The sequence below is a fragment of the Hordeum vulgare genome, chromosome 5H, assembly GCF_904849725.1.
Source record: "Hordeum vulgare subsp. vulgare chromosome 5H, MorexV3_pseudomolecules_assembly, whole genome shotgun sequence".
Taxonomy (NCBI): Eukaryota; Viridiplantae; Streptophyta; class Magnoliopsida; order Poales; family Poaceae; genus Hordeum; species Hordeum vulgare.
In genome coordinates this window covers 220,343,057-220,361,929 of record NC_058522.1, presented here as the reverse complement: position 1 = coordinate 220,361,929, position 18,873 = coordinate 220,343,057, and the positions used below count along the sequence as shown (strand labels likewise).

Below are 18,873 nucleotides of genomic sequence, written 5' to 3'. Positions count from 1 at the left end.
TCTCGGACTGTATGTGTCAACTTTATTCGTACAAGTATAGGTAATTGACTAGTGATTTAGCATGAATTTGTTCAAGCTAATATTACATACCATAAGTCTACATACTGAGCTGTATAACTGCTAAAGTAGTGTCATTATCCTTTGCAGAGTAAACTTTGTATTTGATGGCAAAATTACCCTAAAACGGATACTACAGATCCTAATTGATGGGATCTAACAAGACAGACATTTATGATTCTGCCACCCACACATCGGCCACCTCGTCAGACTTTATTAAATTTGGATGGGTGGAGAGGCATAAATTTTCCTAGTTTGCCCCCAAGTTTTGCCATGCATGTGCATTGTTGCGTTTTTTTTTTGTTTTTGTGAGGATGGTGCTGCAAAATTATTGTTCCTGATAGGGCACAAGCCTTCCTGATGTTGAAAAATGTAGGACCTAAACATAAGAGTCATATGAATAAAAGATCAAAAGGTGAAGATAATTCATATGATGATAGAAGATTACCTCGGACTAAACGTGAACTTTTGCCAATGATTAAGAAGGCCCTTGTGCATGCGGTTTCCCTAAGGCAAAGCTCAGTTACTTATGGTACATATTTACCATGCCAGTATAACATTGAGTAAAGAATAACAAACAGATGAACATTATCAATATTGGAGCACCATTACATGTGTTTGCACAAGATGTCTCAGGCACTTACATGTGTTTGCTTGTAATAAGAACTAAACACCCAATTGCTATCATAAATTTTGATATGATGACTAGTGCAAAAATTGCAGTGTGAAACAGGTTACGTACTTATGTTATCATCAAGACGCCCTTCGCCCTACTTTTGATTCAGTACATATAGCAGATTCAAGAACAGAACTAGCATCGTTATGCTAGGGAGCACTGAATGTGCACATGATTTTCAAGGCGTCGCTTCAGTGCTAAGGCGTACTGGGACCTAAGATGATAATCTCTTGCCCTAGACTCGGCAGTACTCCCTCCGTCCCAAAATTCTTGTCTTAGATTTGTCAAAATATGGATGTATCTATCATATGGCGGCAGTGTAAGTAGCTGCTGCCACACATTCACCGCCGCGTTATTGATGTGGCTGCTCCTGGAGCAGAAGTGACAAATAGGAGAAGAGGAAGTCGAGATCCTGCTGATGCCACCAGCGATCGAGGTCCTCACATGGTGAACTCGAGCTTACCGCTGCCAGATCTCAAATCAATCGGAGCCCCCATGAATCCCTCTCAAATCTGAGCAACCATGAGTCCTCAAATTCTCGACTGGATCTCAACCTCCAGGTTGTTTTGTTCCCGTGTGGTGTGTTTAGTATTGTGTTTTTGTTCTGCGGTGCTTTTGTTTCAAGAAAACGCAAAAGCCTTGCATTTCGATTCATTGATAGAAGAGTTTGTGCAAACTCACACAAGAGAACACCCGATGTTACAACACAACGCCACTAAACGCCAGCCATACCAGCAGCCCCGGGAGCATCACAGCTAAGCCGCCCGTGCTTGCAGTAGCCCAATGCACGGCTTCCGTCCTAATTATGTCAAGGAGGCTGGATAGGCTGAGTTGTGTGCCGTCAAAGGTGATCACATTGCGGTGCGCTTCCAGATGCGCCAAGCTACCAGCATGATGGCTGAGGGCGTGCCCTTTCGGGCCGAGATCTGGACTGAGAAGCAGCCTGCCACCAGTCCACGAAGACATCCCCTGCATCTGGAGGCCAAGCCGTCAATCGGATCCAGGAAAGCACCTCATGCCACACCGTGAGTCCTCATCTCCATAGTCTGATCACAGAAGACGCAAGAGGGTGCGTGCTGCGGCCCACTGTGCACCAAGCGCTCAGAGCTCTAGCACCATGCACTGCTTTTTTGTGTGCACTTGGTGGTGCTCCATATTTGCTGTTTGGTGCATGATATTTCCTGCTTTGCCCTGCTCTTTTGCTGCTTGGAATTCGCTCCGCTTGCACTCAATGGTTCTTCCATCATGATTCCTCATTAAGTTGCCCCCCACCCTGTCAACTGCTCTGTTCCTAGGATGTCTAAGGGCATGTTTGAATTGTGCCCAAAAGCTACCTTGCCAATATTTTGGTCATGACCTTGCCAAAAATTTGGGTATTTGTTTTGAGCATAGCTGATTTTTTGGCATGCCAATACTATTGTCCACTGTTGAATCGGGAGGGAAGAGAGGAGTACCTCCAGCCCGTGTGAGTGTGTGTGGCGGCTCTACTGGGAGCTGGATGGCTGGGTGCCTCCTTTCTAGGTCAGTCCCTCTACATGGGCTTGGGCCCTAAGGGAGAGGAGGCTGGGCCCATACCGGTTCAACACTCCCCCTCAAGATGGGTAGTAGATATCTACCATTCCCATCTTGTCACATGCCAAGTTACACTCCTTTGTTTCCAGTCCCTTTGTCAAACAATCTGCAAACTGTTGCCCAGAGAGCTGACATGAGTAAGACTGATGATCCCGGCATCAAGTTTCTCCTTAATGAAGAAGCCATCAATTTCCACATGCTTTGTCCTATCATGTTGAACTGGGTTATTAGCGATAGCGATAGCTGACTGATTGTCACACCACACCTTCAAGGGTCCCTTCCTCAGAAGTTTCAACTCACTCAGCAGGTACTTCACCCAGAGCATCTCACACAACCCTTGAGATAATGCTCTATACTCAGCTTTTGTTGTTGATCTAGACACAACCGACTGTTTCTTGCTTCTCCATGACACCAAATTTCCTCCCACAAACACGCACTAGCCAAAAGTTGATCTTCTATCATCTTGACAACTGGCCCAGTCAAAGTCACTATAGCCATCCACCTCAAGATGTCCACTCTTCCCAAACCACAGCCCTTTACCCGGAGTCCCCTTCAAGTATCTCAGGATTCTGTGCACAATATCAAGATGCCCACTCCTTGGTTCATGCATGTATCTGCTCACCACCCCCATAGCATACGTAATGCCAGGCTTGGTATGACACAAGTACAACAACCTCCCAACCAATTTCTGATAATCTTCCTTATTCACTAGCTCTCCTATTGTGTTGTCACTTGGTGATTTTGTTCAATCGGAATGCCCACTCCTTGGTTCATGCATGTATCTGCTCACCACCCCCATAGCATACGTAATGCCAGGCCTGGTATGACACAAGTACAACAACCTCCCAACCAATTTATGATAATCTTCCTTATTCAGTAGCTCTCCTAATTGTGTTGTCACTTGATGATTTTGTTCAATCGGAGTAGGGGCAGTACGACATCCCATCATGTCCACATCACTCAAGAGATCCAAGTACAACAACCTCCCAACCAATTTCTGATAATCTTCCTTATTCACTAGCTCTCCTAATTGTGATGTCACTTGGTGATTTTGTTCAATCGGAGTAGGGGCAGTACGACATCCCATCATGCCCACGTCACTCACGAGATCCAAGGTGTATTTTCGTTGGCACAAAGAGATTACCTTCTCTGTCCGAACCACTTCAATGCCAAGAAAGTATTTTAGGTTACCCAAATCCTTTACCTCAAACTCCTTGCTCAAACAACCCTTCAGTCCCTCTATTTCCTCCTTATCATCTCCAGTGATGATACTGTCATCCACATAAACAGCAAGAATGGTAATCTTTCGATCAGAGTGCTTGTAGAACATCGTGTGGTCACCGTTACACTGACCATACCCCATACCACGAACAGCACGTCTGAACCTATCAAACCATGCCCTTGGTGATTGCTTCAGTCCATACAAGGATTTCTTCAGCCTACATACCTTCCCCGTAGTCTCTGAAGTACCAAAACCTGGTGGTATCTCCATGTACACTTCTTCATGCAACTCACCATGCAAGAAGGCATTCTTGACATCTAATTGATGCAACTTTCACCCAAAGTTTGCAGCACAGGAGACCAATATCCTTAATGTGTTCAACTTTGGCACGGGAGCAAACGTCTCATCATAGTCAATTCCATAAGTTTGACTATATCCTCTGGTGACCAATCTGGCCTTATATCGTTCCACCTTCACTTTAGGATTCTGCTTCACCGTATAGGTCCGCTTACAACTCACTGCTTTCTTTTCTGCCGGCAATGTGGTTAGCACCCATGTCTTGTTTTTCCTTGGTGCTTCCAACTCTTCTATCATCGCTTCACGCCACTTCGGATCTTGCTTTGCAGCCTTCCAATCCTTTGGAATTGACACAGTTTGAAGGGAGGCAACAAATGCCTTATATGAGGGTGACAAAGCCTTATGCAACACAAAATTGCCAATATCAAGATCATCACAAGCATCATCCTTCAATAGAGCATTCCTTGCTATTTCACCCTTTCTTGCTGCTTCAAGTGTAGCCTTTCGCAATGCAATGGGCAGCTCCAGTGGCAGATGAGCTTGTCTCACTGCTCCCCCTACACTCTTGCCTCACTGCCTTGCTGCTCCCCCTACACTCTTGCCTCACTGCCTTGCTGCTCCCCCTGCACTCTTGCCTCACTGCCTTGCTGCTCCCCTTGCACGTGTGGCTATCGTCAAGAGTACGGTGTTCGTCTGCCATCGATCCCGAACATGCCTAGATGCTCCAGAGTCTAGAACCCATTCTAGACCATTCTCATTAGCAGCAAGAGATGCCTTTTTCGGACTATCTTCACCAGTGGAGGTCCAGTGAGCACAATCTCCATAGCGATCCAAGCCTGCAGTTTGGAGCCGTGATATGAAAGCATGAAGTTCCTCCAACTCAGCCCTCAACTTAACGGTCTGAGCATCCTTCTCACGTGTCCGCCCCCTCTGCTGTTTCCTTGCCAGCCTGCATTTCCTCCACCTTCCTCTTGAGGCTTTCCAATTCCTCCCTAAGCCTCTCAACCTCTGCTACAGTCGTGTTGTATTCCTTCTCTGACCCTGCACTGGCCTTCTCTACACTGTCCTCACACTCTTCTCTGGCTCCACATCACCCCTTCTCATGTCATCATTCCCTAGAGACTCCTTGACTGCATGGTGAGCACCAGCCGCAGCTATGGTATCACCCATCTCCTCCAGAACAACAGTATTCTTGGCACTGCTAGCAACAACATCGGCCCCTGCAAAGCACGCTTTGATGGCCACAAAACGGCACACCCTGCCGGCCTCCTGCTCCATCAGGAAGGGACTCTCCCTGAGCATCAGGCTCTCCTACTCAAATCCTTCTCCTCAACAATCAGCAGCAGCAACTGCAGGTAGCAGCCACACCTCCCTTCTTCCTCAAACAGCACCTGCAGATCAGCCAGCAGTGCCTGCAACGCCAACCCTCCTTCACCGCTGAGCAGCAGCCCCCAACACACAGCACCTCGTCTACCTACAGCAGCAGCAGCAGCACAGCACACTGTCCTCTAACCACAACAGCCTCCGGCGACAGCAGCAGTAACACCTCCAGATCAGAATCAGCAGCAGAAGCGACCTAACCAGCAGAATCAGCAGCTACGGCCTCCTCTGCATCCGCTTCTCCTCCAGCAGCTCGTCCTTGCCAGGCAGCGGCCCCCTCCAGTCCTCTCTACGGCCTCTCCCACATGCAGACTCACGCAACTCGCGCCGCCTCCTTGTCTGCCTGGCCCGCACACAGCCGCTGGCGCATGCGAGATGCCAGCCACCGCACAGCCATGAGAGGGAGAGAGAAGGGGATAAGGGGAAGAGAGGAAGGAGCCCTCGCCGAGGTGAGCCCCCTCTGGCTCCTAGGTCTGCCGGCGCCGCCGCACTCCTGTCAGGCCCTGTCATACTCGCCTAGCTCTGACATCATGTTGAATCAGGAGGGAAGAGAGGAGTACCTCCAGCCCGTGTGAGTGTATGTGGCGGCTCTACTGGTAGCTGGATGGCTGGGTGCCTCCTTTCTAGGTCAGTCCCTCTACATGGGCTTGGGCCCTAAGGGAGAGGAGGCTGGGCTGGGCCCATACCGGTTCAACATCCACACTAATTCAATTTTCTTGCCAATGTTGGCAAATAATGGGCTGCAAAACTTTCACCAAAATTTTGGCAAGACTAGGTTGGGCTAAAAATCAAACACATCCTAAGGCATCACATCGTAGCACGTCAATTGCTTAAAGGGTAGGCTGACTCGTTTCACATTCCCACCTTAAAACAACGTGCATGCATCACGATGCAATATGCAAAAACATGTTCTATCCTACTCCCTCCGTTCCATAATATAAGTCTTTTTAGAAATTCCACTAGAGGACTACATACGGACGTATATAGACATACTTTAAAGTGTAGATTCATTCATTTTGCTTTGTATGTAGTCCCTTAGTGAAATCGCTTAAAAGACTTATATTTAGAAACGGAGGGAGTAATTTCTTAAATCCTTAGTATATTAGTTCTTCATGACCTTGTGAATTTGCACATTCATACACAAAAGAAAAAACAATTGCTTGAGAGTCAAGAGTTATCATTTAATGACATACCAATTCAGTCAAAAAGGACTGTTTGTTTAGACCTTCTAGGGCACTGAATGCAACCTCGAGAACACGAGAAAGGTAGGCTACAATTCTGGCACAAACCAACAACGATACATTAGTTAATTTAGTTATCTTGGACCATGCAAAACACAAATATACAAATGAGCACCTTATGCAAGCATTCGTAGGCCGATGGTCTGGTGCAGCTCCATCATCTGGTGACCGATAATCTGTAGCTTTCTGTTCTGAAGATAACAATCTTTCAACCTGAGAAGCAAAGCAAAAGGCATTATTCTTATGAATTAAAAAATTGCTGAAAAATACACGGTGACACCAGTCAAATATGTAATCATTCAACTATCGAGGCAATTGGGATTGTATTCATCAATTCACCATACGCTATATCAACTCATAGCTTCTAACATGAATACAGTTTCACAGATCATGTTACTGGTGCAGGTACTATAGCACACATGCTGCACCACGTGCTGTCTGTGCAAGATAATCGGCCCTACTCTTGGCAAACCGAATCAACAAAAAGTGATATTTTTTACAAAAAAGTCAAACATAAAAAGATTAAGGTAACATTGGACATCTATCCTTTAAAGATAATGTAATTATTTCATTATATGTCAATCTCTTAAAGAAGAAATAAAGTATACTTGTTTTTGTTCTGCATATGCCAGCTAGGTTTATTTTCATAAATCAAGAAATAAACGAAGTTTTCAAGAGCTCACTCATTTACATGTATCCCTTTGAGCTTTGGTTGGAGGCATAGACAACCAATCTACGGCGAGCACTCAAATCTCGCACCTCAGAGCCATGCCGAGTTAATAAAAATACGGGTGCGCAGTCAATTCGAAATAACATTATCAACTGTACCATTAGCATTAGTTTCCTTTCCTTCGGTCTTGCCCATGGTATTGATAATTATTGTCAACTGTAACTGTTAATTGTGTAGTTTCCCCTTTCTAGGGTTCTATTTTCAGATGTCCTGGTGTATATTCTGGCCCTTTGGCCCAATAGCAATACAAGGTGCATTATTCCAACACATGGTACCAGAGCAAGGTCAGGGCTAGGGTTACAGCTGCTACTGCCCAGCCTCCGTCGGGCCACCAGAGCTGCACCACCATGGCCTCTTACCTCACCCTCCTCTCCACTGATTGCTCCCTAGACCCTCCAATCGCCTCGTGGCTCCACATCAAGCCGCCAGTGTTGTTGCACGCTACCGAGTGTGCGGCCCTTGCTTCTACACTGCAGCACATATGCTGCCCGGCAGCCACTGTGCTTGACACCTCGGTGGCCATCCATCGTCCTCGAGCTGGCTGCTCCTGGCGGTCACCTCAGCGACCTCGTGCTGGACAACACCAAGGTTGCTGCTTCGGCGGATGACGGCACCTCAGGTAGCGCCTCTCCTCTCTTGACTACCTCTGTTCTCAGCTTCCCAGACGGCAGCACGTCCTGCAGATCCCAAACAGTAACACCAGGCAGCATGTCCTGCAGATCCCAAACAGCAACACCAAGCGCTGCCCCCCAGCCTGCTTGGTTCCATGGTCCCGTGCAGGCATGATTACAATTCCGTGACCACAGGTCATCTTCAATGGCACCAACTTCCGAGAGTATGGACTGCATATGCAAGTTCACATGGCTGGCCAACGACTTCGGCTTTTCTTATGGGTGACAGTCCCTGTCCGCCTTGACCCACTTTGCCACCAGCTGAGCATGTCATCCAGCTGAATGCTGATGATGTTGCTCGGAAGGACACCCTTGTCTTTCAGCGTTGGAGACCTACTAGACGGACCTGGCTGCTTGACGATGCTCAGACTAAGGCAACTGCTGTTACTAGCATGGATGATGTTCTTGCGAAGGACATTGTGTACATTGCTACTTCCCAGCTGATGTGGGCTTGTCTTCACCAACGGTTTGAGCCTCGCAAAGAGGCAATGCTCCTTGCCATTCTCAAGGAGATTCAATCGCTGCAGCAAATGAACACTACCATGGGTGACTTCTTTCGCCTGATGTCTACAGCATGGCATCATCTTAACTCTTCAGGGAGTTGATGTCTGTCACACTTGTCATAGTTGTAAGCTACAGCGAGCTCAGGCAGAGATGGTCTGCCTCTACGACGCCTTCATCCTAAATTCGAGGCTCCCCATTCATATTTACCAATACATCGACGTCAACCATCGCATTTGGAGGCTTTACCTGAGCCGGCACTCCTTACGGTCTCTTCTGTGGCTACTGTCATAAACCAGGACACACTTCTCAGAAATGCTACAAGAATAAATGGGATCAGTCAGACAGGAGTTTTTCAGCCAAAGAAACGCACTGACGGGACTGTCGCGTGGCTCGCCGCTTGCATGGCTCATATTGCTGCGGATCCCACTGCTGAGCCTCGCCATTTTCAGGCTGCACTGGGTATTCCTCATTGGCGTGCCGCGATGGAACAGGAGTTTCAGGCTCTGCTTCAGAATGACACTTGGCACCTTTTTCCCCCGACGTCTGGTGTTAACATTATTGATTCCAAGTGGGTTTTTAAAGTCAAGAGGCATGCTGATGGTTCTATTGAGTGCTACAAAGCACGGCTTGTTGCCAAGGGTTTCAAGCAGAGGTATGGTCTTGATTACGAAGACACATTCAATCCGGTTATCAAGCCTACTACCATTCATTTGCTGCTGTCTCTGGCTGTTACCCGAGGATGGTTTCTTCGTCAGCTTGATGTGCAGAATGCTTTTCTGCATGGAGTCTTGGAGGAAGAAGTTTATATGCGTCAGCCACCGGGTTTTGTGGATCCTGCACGTCCTCATCAGCTTTGTCGTCTTGTTAAGGCGCTATATGGACTTAAACAGGCTCCCCGTGCGTGGCATGCACGCCTCGGCTCTGTTCTTCGGGCTCTTGGTTTTCTTCCCTCCACTGCTGACACGTCCTTGTTCCTTCTTTAGCGTCCTGAGGTTACGATGTATCTCCTGGTTTATGTGGATGATATCATCCTCATCAGTTCCTCTACTGCTGCTGCGGATCGTCTTGTGGCTGCTTTGAGTGGGGATTTTGCTGTCAAGGACTTAGGTGCTCTGCACTTCTTCCTTGGTCTAGAGGTTTCACGGTCTTCTGCTGGGTTGACTCTTACTCAGAAGAAGTATTCTCTGGACTTGTTGCGTCGTGCTGGCATGCTGAAGTGTAAACACGCGATCACTCCGATGTCTGCTACCGATCGGTTGTCTGCCCTTGATGGAGATCTTCTGTCACCTGATGATGCTACTGAGTATTGTAGTCTCGTTGGTGGTCTGCGTTATCTTACTATCACCAGACCAGATGTCTTTTATGCAGTCAACCGTGTCTGTCAGTATCTCCATGCACCCAGGACGTCTCATTGGTCAGCTGTGAAGCGCATTCTGCGTTATATTTGTCTCACTGCCTCTTATGGTTTGCTTCTCCAGCCTGCACCGTCTTATGAGATCTCAGCCTTTTCAGATGCAGATTGGGCTGGGTGTCCTGATGACAGGCGATCCACGGGGGGATATGCGGTGTTCCTCGGTCCTAATTTGATCGACTGGAATGCTCGCAAGCAGGCTACGGTGTCTCGCAGCAGTACTGAAGCTGAGTACAAAGCAGTTGTTGATGCAACTGCTGAGGTCATATGGGTTCAGTCCTTGTTGAGAGAATTGAGAGTCTCTCCTGCTCATTCTCCAGTGCTTTGGTGTGACAACATTGGTGCTACCTATCTTTCATCTAATCCGGTGTTTCATGCTCGGACGAAACACATTGAGGTAGACTATCACTTTGTCCGAGAACGTGTTGCACAGAAGCTCCTCAGTATCAAGTTCATCTCATCAAAAGATCAACTTGCTGACATCTTCACGAAGCCTCTTCCACAATCACAGTTTGTAGGCTGTAGGCGCAATCTTAACTTGCTTTGTACTTCAGGCCATAGTTAAGATTGAGGGAGGGTGTTAAACTGTATATATACGTAGACCCTTGTATACATCTGTAATTGTATTGTACCCTTTGGTACTCCTATATAATGAGATAGCCACACCCCGTTTAGGGTGTCGAGCAGTTTCCCAAACTCTATGTTTTACAGGCGGCTATTGTAACAGTCCTTTATCAGCGGCTATTTTCATCAAACAAGGAAAAAGGCTCTCTAGTCTTCCTCCTTAACTTGGCCCCATAAATTTGTTCGGACATGAAAAGGGAAAAGAAAAGGTGCAAACCTCACACATGACTGTATCAATGCATTGTAACAGTCCTTTATGAGCAGCAGACTCCACAACAGATACTGCCGATCCCATATCTTCACAAGCAGATGGATGAGCACCATCGACGGGCAGCAGGAGACGTGATATAGTATTTGAGAAGTACTGCACGGGAGAAGGATAAAATCAGCATGGTTCATTGCCTAGCAATCTAGGTTGCATGTTTAGCCATATTACCTGCTGAAGATAAGCTACACTGCTGGCGCAACGCTGCACAGCCATCATGAAGGATCTAAAGCTACTCTCACCAGCAGCAGCAGCCGCCTCTGCCTGCAAATAGTTCAAATCTAGCTAACTCCTTCATCCACGGATAATGTCCATAACCAGATGTGCCTCGCGGCCAAAAACTAGAAGTAGATTAAGGAACAGAAAAGAAGGCATACAGCAGAAGCAGCAGCAGCAGCAACCCTTCTACTAACACTTGTACCGATGACATATCTATCCCTCATAGCTGCAGCCTCGTTCAAACTCTCTCTAGCACCGTCAAGCCCAACAGTTAAATATTGGCTGACCTATATAACAAAACAATGTTGTCACTAGACTAGCATCATACTTTGAAGACTGCCATATGTTATTACTGGCCCATGGTTCTTTACTTACTTGATCAAGCAAACACGCAAATATGGATCTGACATTAGCTGCAACGGTAGTAGGCTGCAAAAGATTATAACTGTGAGAAAAGTAGAGTAGGTTCAAACAGAAAACAATACATTGGTCTCTTTATGTAATAAAAGAACACAGTTGAACAACTATGAAATTAACTTCCAGATTTTAAGAGGAACATGGCCTTGCCAATAACAGGCCAAGGCCTTGTGGCTTAAAATAACATGTTTATTCTTGAAATTATTTTGGATATCAATTTTTCAAAAGTTTAATGCAAACACAGAAATTGTTTACCAAGCAACATATTAATAATTAGTACAAGGGAAATTAGTTCCACCTGGGAAAACAACAGTGTGCATCTCGATATTGCTTCCTCATTCCAACGAACAAATTCGGTCACTACAGTAACTGATATCAGCTGCTGTGGTGAGGTATTCAAAGATGCTCCTTTTGCACGGCCAATTGACCCAGTCGATTCAGATTGTTGCTTGGCCTCAGCTCTTAATTCAGCCATCTGCCAAGTACATCAATGTGACCAACTACAATGCTCGGAAATAATACAATCTATAAAAGCAAAATTATAACCTTTGATTGATATAGCTGTCTGAGTGATGCATGCTCGAATTCCGTGTACTCATCCTTGTGTGAAACATATATAGACTCAGTGAGACCTACAAGAAATATGGACACAATCATGATGGTACTACACATATCTGCAAGTGCGCTACAGATGTAAGAGAATGGTTCTGACTACAGAGAACATTCAAATAAAGTATGCGGGTATGAGGAGAAAGAAAATTATGTCTCCCAGACGGCTCAGAGGCCAACACACCGTAGACACCGCCTCCTCCTTCCCTCCCATTGCGACCGTTGCCACTGTCGGTGGCGGCAGCACGGCTTCTCCTGAGCCCTCCCATGCGTCCTCTCCTCGTCCTCACACTGTCCCTGCTCCCCGTGATGGTTGTCGCAGGCGCAGTTGGTGTGGCATGGCGGTGGTGGCAGGGTGGCTCCTCGCCACCTTCAGTGGCAAGCTGCGTGCATGGAGTGGTGTTGCCATTCCTTGCTGCGGGCAGCCACCGAGCTACGGCAGCTCCTGCCCTTCCAAGCCGAAAGCCGCTGGTGGATCCAAGCTCGCGAGTAGCACCTGGGCCACGTCAATGGCATGCCGGGGATTCAGCGTTCCACCACAAAACTGGCCACGAGCCAACTTCTTCAGGAGTTACTCAAGGCCTGTGCAACAAGGCCACAGCTTCAAACACGTAAGCAGTTCCTCCGGGCACACTCTGGACACATGAGTGGTTTGCCCGCAAGGTTTGCAAGGTTTGCCCGCCTCCATGGCTGCAGGCTATCCTGGCGGTCCGCTGCTGTGTCTTGAAATGGTTGTCGCTAATTTGACACCAGCCAGGGAATCGACAAGGCAAGCCTGCTGCTGCTCCCATGGGGACCACCGTTTGGAGGCTCCTGAATATTGTAGATACCATCGTGGGCTCGTGGCTTCGGCGCACATACATTCCAGGGCACCAGCGCCATGTTGAAACTGCAACCTAGGGTGACAGGTCGACGCCTCGCCGAGGATTACCTACCGTTTGTCATGGCGAGCGGCATGGCTCGGGAGTCTACATGGCCAATGCCTAAACATATCAGGAGTGTAAAGACGTGGTTGGCTTGTGACGGCACAGATTGTCTTGCAGTTTTGGGTGTTTCTTGCGATGAATGAGGGATGCCAAGGGCACGAACAGGAATTGACGGCTGGCTCCAACATGTCTACACCGCCTGCAGAGCATCCATCGTGCCGTCCTTGGGCCAGCTGGGGCCATCTCTCCCATGCCGATTGTGCTAACCATGCTGGATCTGGGTTAATCAGTGAGGGGTTGAGATGTGAGGTCACTCCAGGATGATAGGGACGTCTTTGAAGGTCGTGTGAGGCCAATCCAAGTCATTGTTAACCTACTGTCTTCTCTAAAGCTGGGGCAGTCCAATTTCACCCTTCTTTTTGTCAAGCTGGATTCCATATACCCATGGTGGAGGTCTAGGAAGGTATGCAACATTCTGAGTGCGTGCATGGTTGTGTTGGTTGCGTCCTTTGTCATACTCGCCTATAACCATGAGTCGGTGTCTTGGGTGTTTGGTTGTGATTGTATATGAATGGTTTCCTCTCTTGAGAAAACGCAAAACTTATCTCTGGATGCATTGATAGACTTGAGAAAACACAAAACTTATCTCTGGATGCATTGATAGAAAGAACAGTTTGCTAGCCTAAGAAATTAACATGTTTTAACTTGGTATATTTATTTAGGGCGCCACAACAGACCACACCAAAATACAAGTTCATTCAGGAATATAGTAAATATTAATGATACTGCATGCAGAAATAAATTGAATCAAATATCCAAACAATAGTAAAGTTACGTACTGCTAGCATTTTTGTTGTCAGAAATTTCAGCAAAACATTTCGCTTTCTGGATAGAAATCATAATTCCAACTATGTTGTCTCAACGTTGCTGGTCCCAAGCCCAGGTAAAGGAGGAGGGTTGCGATAGGCTTGGCGAGCTAACATCAAAACTCAGCCACTCTGATGAGGAGCATAGCCACTCTGATGAGGAGCATCCTGCGGACATCACCATGTCAAGAGTCCCATTGCTAAGAGACACGCCCAACTTCTACTTCAAGCATATTAAGGTGAATTCCACCCTTAATGAGTGTCTTCTTAGTTCCCTCGAGGATGGTATACTACTTGACCTTCCTACCATGGGCATGTATAGGTTTGAGCCTGATGATGAATGTGCCATGGGGGAGGTCATCCACAAGCAAGCGCCTACACCATCCAGGAGAGAAGACCGGAGGCAGAGAAGGAACCGTCAAGAAGAAGGCAAGGTTCCACATGCATCAACGGATGTCCACGAGAAGGCGACAAATTGAGAAGCTTCTGGACACCCCGTGCGCACGAGACCTTGGACCCTGTGTACATGGTACAAGCCCGTGCGCACGGGCTAAGGCGCCAACTCACTGGGCACCCCGTGCACACGGAGCTGCCAACATGCAGTTGCTAGGCTTTGTCCGTGTATTACCGTCTCGCCCCTACATTAGGGTTGAGCTTAGCCCTTCATTTTGGGATAGCTAAGCCCCTCATGCCTTGGACATATATATACCCTCGTTCCTCCTCCATTTAGGGATAGCTAAGATTAGATCTAAACACTAGAGCTTAGCTCATGTACCTCCCATGGTGGGATCTACCTCTCCTATGGAGGTCAAGCCTCTTAGGAGAAGAACCTTCCACAGGTTATCAAGGCCTCCACTTGTGGAGAAGGATTCCCCAAGTGAATCATCAAGGCCCATCTCTCCTAGAGGTTCCGATGAACTACCCTTGTATCTTTATTTCCCTTGTTGTTCTTGGATCTTGCTGCATCCCATGTATTGCTTCTGATTTGAGGAGTACTTGGTGTGGATCTTGTCCAATAGAGTGTTTTCCCCTTTGATTTCTCCACGTTTCTCTTTGTGCTCTTTGTGTTCCTCCCCGAATCCCCCTCCAATTCATCAAGATCGGGCCACCATAGACTTTGCCCTACATCACTCTTATGGGCGTAATCCTCTTAGCGACGAGCCATATCGGAACTCGGGTGAGGTGTTAAATGGGCAAGGGTCGGGCCATCACCCCTTTGGTGGCGAGCCCGTATCTCAATCTGGATACAGTGATATGTGAGCAAGGATCATGTCATCGCATCCTTAGTGGCGTGCTACATGACGCCCGGATGTAGTGAAAAATGAGCTAGGGTCTTTGCATTTGACTTGAGAGAGCAAAGGGTAAGGAAACTAACCGAGCCTAGTAGGATCCACATTGGTAGCTAGACGTAGGGTCCCGACAGGTAAGTTATGGGAGTTGGTGGATGCAACGGTGAAGAGAGACGTTGATATCATATGCATCCAAGAAACCAAATGGAAGGGACAGAAGGCAAAGGAGGTGGAGGATAGCGGCTTCAAGTTGTGGTATGCAGGGACAACTACAAACAGAAATGAAGTGGGTACCTTGATCAACAAGGGCCTCAAGTATGGAGTGGTAGACATCAAGAGGGGGGGTATCCAAACTGATCATTGGGAACTTGATTCTCGATGTTATCAGCGTGTATGCCCCGCAAGGAGTCGGGAGTATGAGGACCTCTACCCATGATTAAACACGAAGGAAGGCGAGAGGGACATTTATAAGATGGTCAAGATCCGAGAGAGGAAGACGAGGGATGTCAACCCAAGTCAAATGCATCAAAGACCGAGCAGATCGGCTTCTGGTGAAGGAGGAGATCAAGCGTAGATGGCGATAGTAATTCGACAAGTTCAATGGCTCATTTGATGATACAAACACATGTTTTGCACGACGAATCAAGGAGCCCAAGGTCAGTGAGGCTTTAAAAAGCATGAAAGAAAGAAGCAAGGCAATGGGCCCTGAGTGTATCCCCATTGAGGTGTGGAGAGGCCTTGGAGACATAGCATATTATGGTTAATTAAGCTTTTTCAATCTCATTTTTCGGTCAAACAAGATGCCCGAAGAATGGAGGCAAAGTATATTAGTACCAATCATAAAGGAGAAGGGGGGTGTTCGAAGTTGTACTAATTACCTAGAATTAAGCTGATAAGCCATACGATGAGGCTATTTTTCGAGAAAACACAAAGACTCTGCGTTTCATTTCATTGAAAAGGGGGATAGTTTAGCATTACACGCCTCCGAGGAGGAGGCTCACCGGGGAGCAAAAAAAAGAAAGAGCCACTGAGCACCACTTAAGAAGAATGACAGGTGTGGCAAAAAATCAGTTTGGTTTCATGCCTGGGAGGTCGACCACAGAAGCCATTTTCTTGGTACGACAACTTATGGAGAGATACAGAGAGCAATAGAAGGACTTGCTTATTGTGTTCATTGACTTGGAGAAGGCCTACGATAAAATACCACAAAATGTCATGTGGTGGGCCTTGGAGAAACACAAAGTCCCAACAAAATATATTACCCTCATCAAGGACATGTACGATAATGTTGTAACAACTGTTCGAACAAGTGATGGCAACACTAGTGACTTTCCAATTGAAATATGACCGCACCAAGAGTCGGATTTTAGCCCTTATCTTTTTGCTTTGATGATGGATGAGGTCACAAGGGATATACAAGGAGATATCCCATGGAGCTCTGAAGAGAGACTTTAGAATCAAAAGGTTTTAGGCTTTTTAGAACCGAAACCAAGTACATGAGATGCGGTTCCAGTACTGCTAGGCATGAGGAGGAGGAAGTTAGCTTTGATGGGCAGATGGTACCTCACAAGAACACCTTTCAATACTTGGGCTCGATGCTACATAAGGATGGTGAAATCGATGAAGATGTGAGCCATCGAATCAAAGATGGATGGATGGAGTGGCGCCAAGCTGCTTTTGGCGTTCTCTGTGACAAGAGAGTGCCACAAAAGCTAAAAGGCAGGTTACATAAGACGGCGATTCAACATGCGGTGTGTATGGCGCTCCATGTTGGCCAACTAAAAGGTGACACGTCCAACAAGTAGATGTAGCAAAGATGCACATGTTCAGATGGGTATATGGCCACACAAGAAAGGGTCGGGTCGGAATGATGATATACTCAATAGAGTTGGGGTGGCACCGATTGATGAGAAGCTTGTCCAACATCGTATGAGATGGTTTGGGAATATACAGCGTAGGCCTCCAGAAGTGCCAGTGCATAGCTGACTGTTAAGGTGTGCTGATGGTGTAAGATGTCAGGGTAGACCAAATTTGACATAGGAGGAGTCCGTAAAGAGAGATCTGGAGGACAGGAATATCACCAAAGATTTAGCCAAGTACAGGGGTGCATGGAAGTTAGCTATCCACGTGCCAGAACCATGACTTGGTTTCCATATCTGATGGATTTCAACTCTAGCCTACCAACTTGTTTGGGACTGAATGGCTTTGTTGTTGTTGTTTTTCAAAAATGTTTCAACAATAATCTTAGAGCATGCAGTAGATACTAGCATATACCTATTTTGATAGTTATGTTTTGCATTTGGGGGTATTAACGGTGAACCAGAGCTCCAAAATTAAGTATGTGGCCAGTAGTTTCAGGAAAACTAGGCAGTTACTTGCCAGTTCCCAAACCCTGCTTTAGACCCAATATATTAAGTGGAACTTGATCTAAAATAGATGTAATCAAGGATCATGGGTCAATATTTCTTTACCAAGCAAAGGAACGACAAATTGCTCAAGATGAATATATAGTACTCCCTCCGATCCATAATAAGTGTCGCAGTTTTGAACTAAGGAGTTCAACCTTAGTTCAAAACTGCGACACTTATTATGGATCAGAGGGAGTAGGAAATAACTAAGAGATTGCAATACAATGTACCTTCAATATCCAAATCCCCACAGCCGATAGACTGCAACTCTTTTGCAAGTTCTTTTGTCTTGTCATATGCTACTGACAGAACTCTCAGATACTGCCATCATAATTTGACAGGAACAAGATCTCATGCTTCAGTGAATTGTGTGAAAAAAATACAATTTGGAAGTAGATAGTGTACACAGTACTTACGTGTAGAAGGCCGCCTTCTTCTATTGGAGGCAAGCTAGCAAGAGAAGGCCTTATCAAAAGTTTATCAAGAATTGCTGTGACCCTTTGTTCTAACACTCGCTGAAACGGAGTGCATTAGTCTTTTGCTTTATCAATAAGATGAGCAATGTTGGTCACACAGAGAGGGCTGCTTGTAAAACATACCTGCACAAGAATTGACATGACCTCATTCGGAGAAGGAAAGACCGCCATTATTGTAGTTGCCTCTTTTCTCACAGTATCTGAAGCAGCAATAGGACAATCAGATTACCATAAAATTATAGTCCAAGTACAACTTAGAAACAATAACTGTCAAAATACAACTTGTACATACCAGCAATTTCCTTGTACAAGATAGAGAGACCCTCTGCTATACTACTGGAGTCAGCTTGGGGACCATCGTCACCAAGAACAACTTGAATATCAGTATTCATAATTTCCACATCAATGAACATTGGTCGTGTTGCAACATAGTGTTGCATGGCACTGGTTCCCCGATTAAACTGCATTCAATGTATATCATGATAAAGTATGTTAAATCTAGTAAACTTAAATAATACTTCCTCTGTTCTTAAATATAGGAAGGTTTTGCAGTTCAATTTGAACTGCAAAAACGTCTTATATTCAGGAGCAGGGGTAGTATTGTATACCTGTTTAGCCTAGCAACTGCTCTGGAATCATCGGGAGAAACGATAACCAGGGGCCAACAACCAGCGTTTTTTCAGGCTCAACTCAATAAGCTTAAGCTACTATCCAAAAAGAACTAATAAAGAAGTTAAACCTTCCAAGTCGGTAGGGGGTCTACTTATTTGGCTGACATGTTTGCAGTCTTGCAGATACTCACAAACTGATATGTTTGCAGATGCTCGCATGCTGGTATGTTTGAAGAGGCTTATAGATACTTTTATCAAGACAGCTTTAGGGCATATCTAATAAGCAGGTGCCTGAGCTCGTCAAGCCCAGTAAGCATTGGTGCATATCTAATCTAAGCAGTGCTGAACAGGCCAAAAAGGTGCAGACGTGCTCCCGTAATCATACACTTGGCAGAAATATCA

General features: G+C 46.4%; 1 protein-coding gene across 1 annotated transcript in view; it reads right to left on the bottom strand.

Annotated features, from left to right (window-relative positions):
- The window catches only part of LOC123395833 (exocyst complex component 5), a 37,929-nt gene that overhangs the window by 975 nt on the left and 18,081 nt on the right, over positions 1-18,873 (bottom strand). The window contains exons 9-21 of the mRNA XM_045090868.1: positions 18,153-18,321; positions 17,984-18,060; positions 17,801-17,899; positions 17,615-17,705; positions 11,833-11,918; positions 11,585-11,761; positions 11,245-11,298; positions 11,028-11,156; positions 10,822-10,914; positions 10,603-10,749; positions 6,561-6,658; positions 6,398-6,482; positions 506-564 (exon numbers count right to left, since the gene is read on the bottom strand). Coding sequence (XP_044946803.1) covers positions 506-564; positions 6,398-6,482; positions 6,561-6,658; positions 10,603-10,749; positions 10,822-10,914; positions 11,028-11,156; positions 11,245-11,298; positions 11,585-11,761; positions 11,833-11,918; positions 17,615-17,705; positions 17,801-17,899; positions 17,984-18,060; positions 18,153-18,321 — 1,364 coding nt within the window. The remainder of the gene's footprint in view (positions 1-505; positions 565-6,397; positions 6,483-6,560; positions 6,659-10,602; positions 10,750-10,821; positions 10,915-11,027; positions 11,157-11,244; positions 11,299-11,584; positions 11,762-11,832; positions 11,919-17,614; positions 17,706-17,800; positions 17,900-17,983; positions 18,061-18,152; positions 18,322-18,873) is intronic.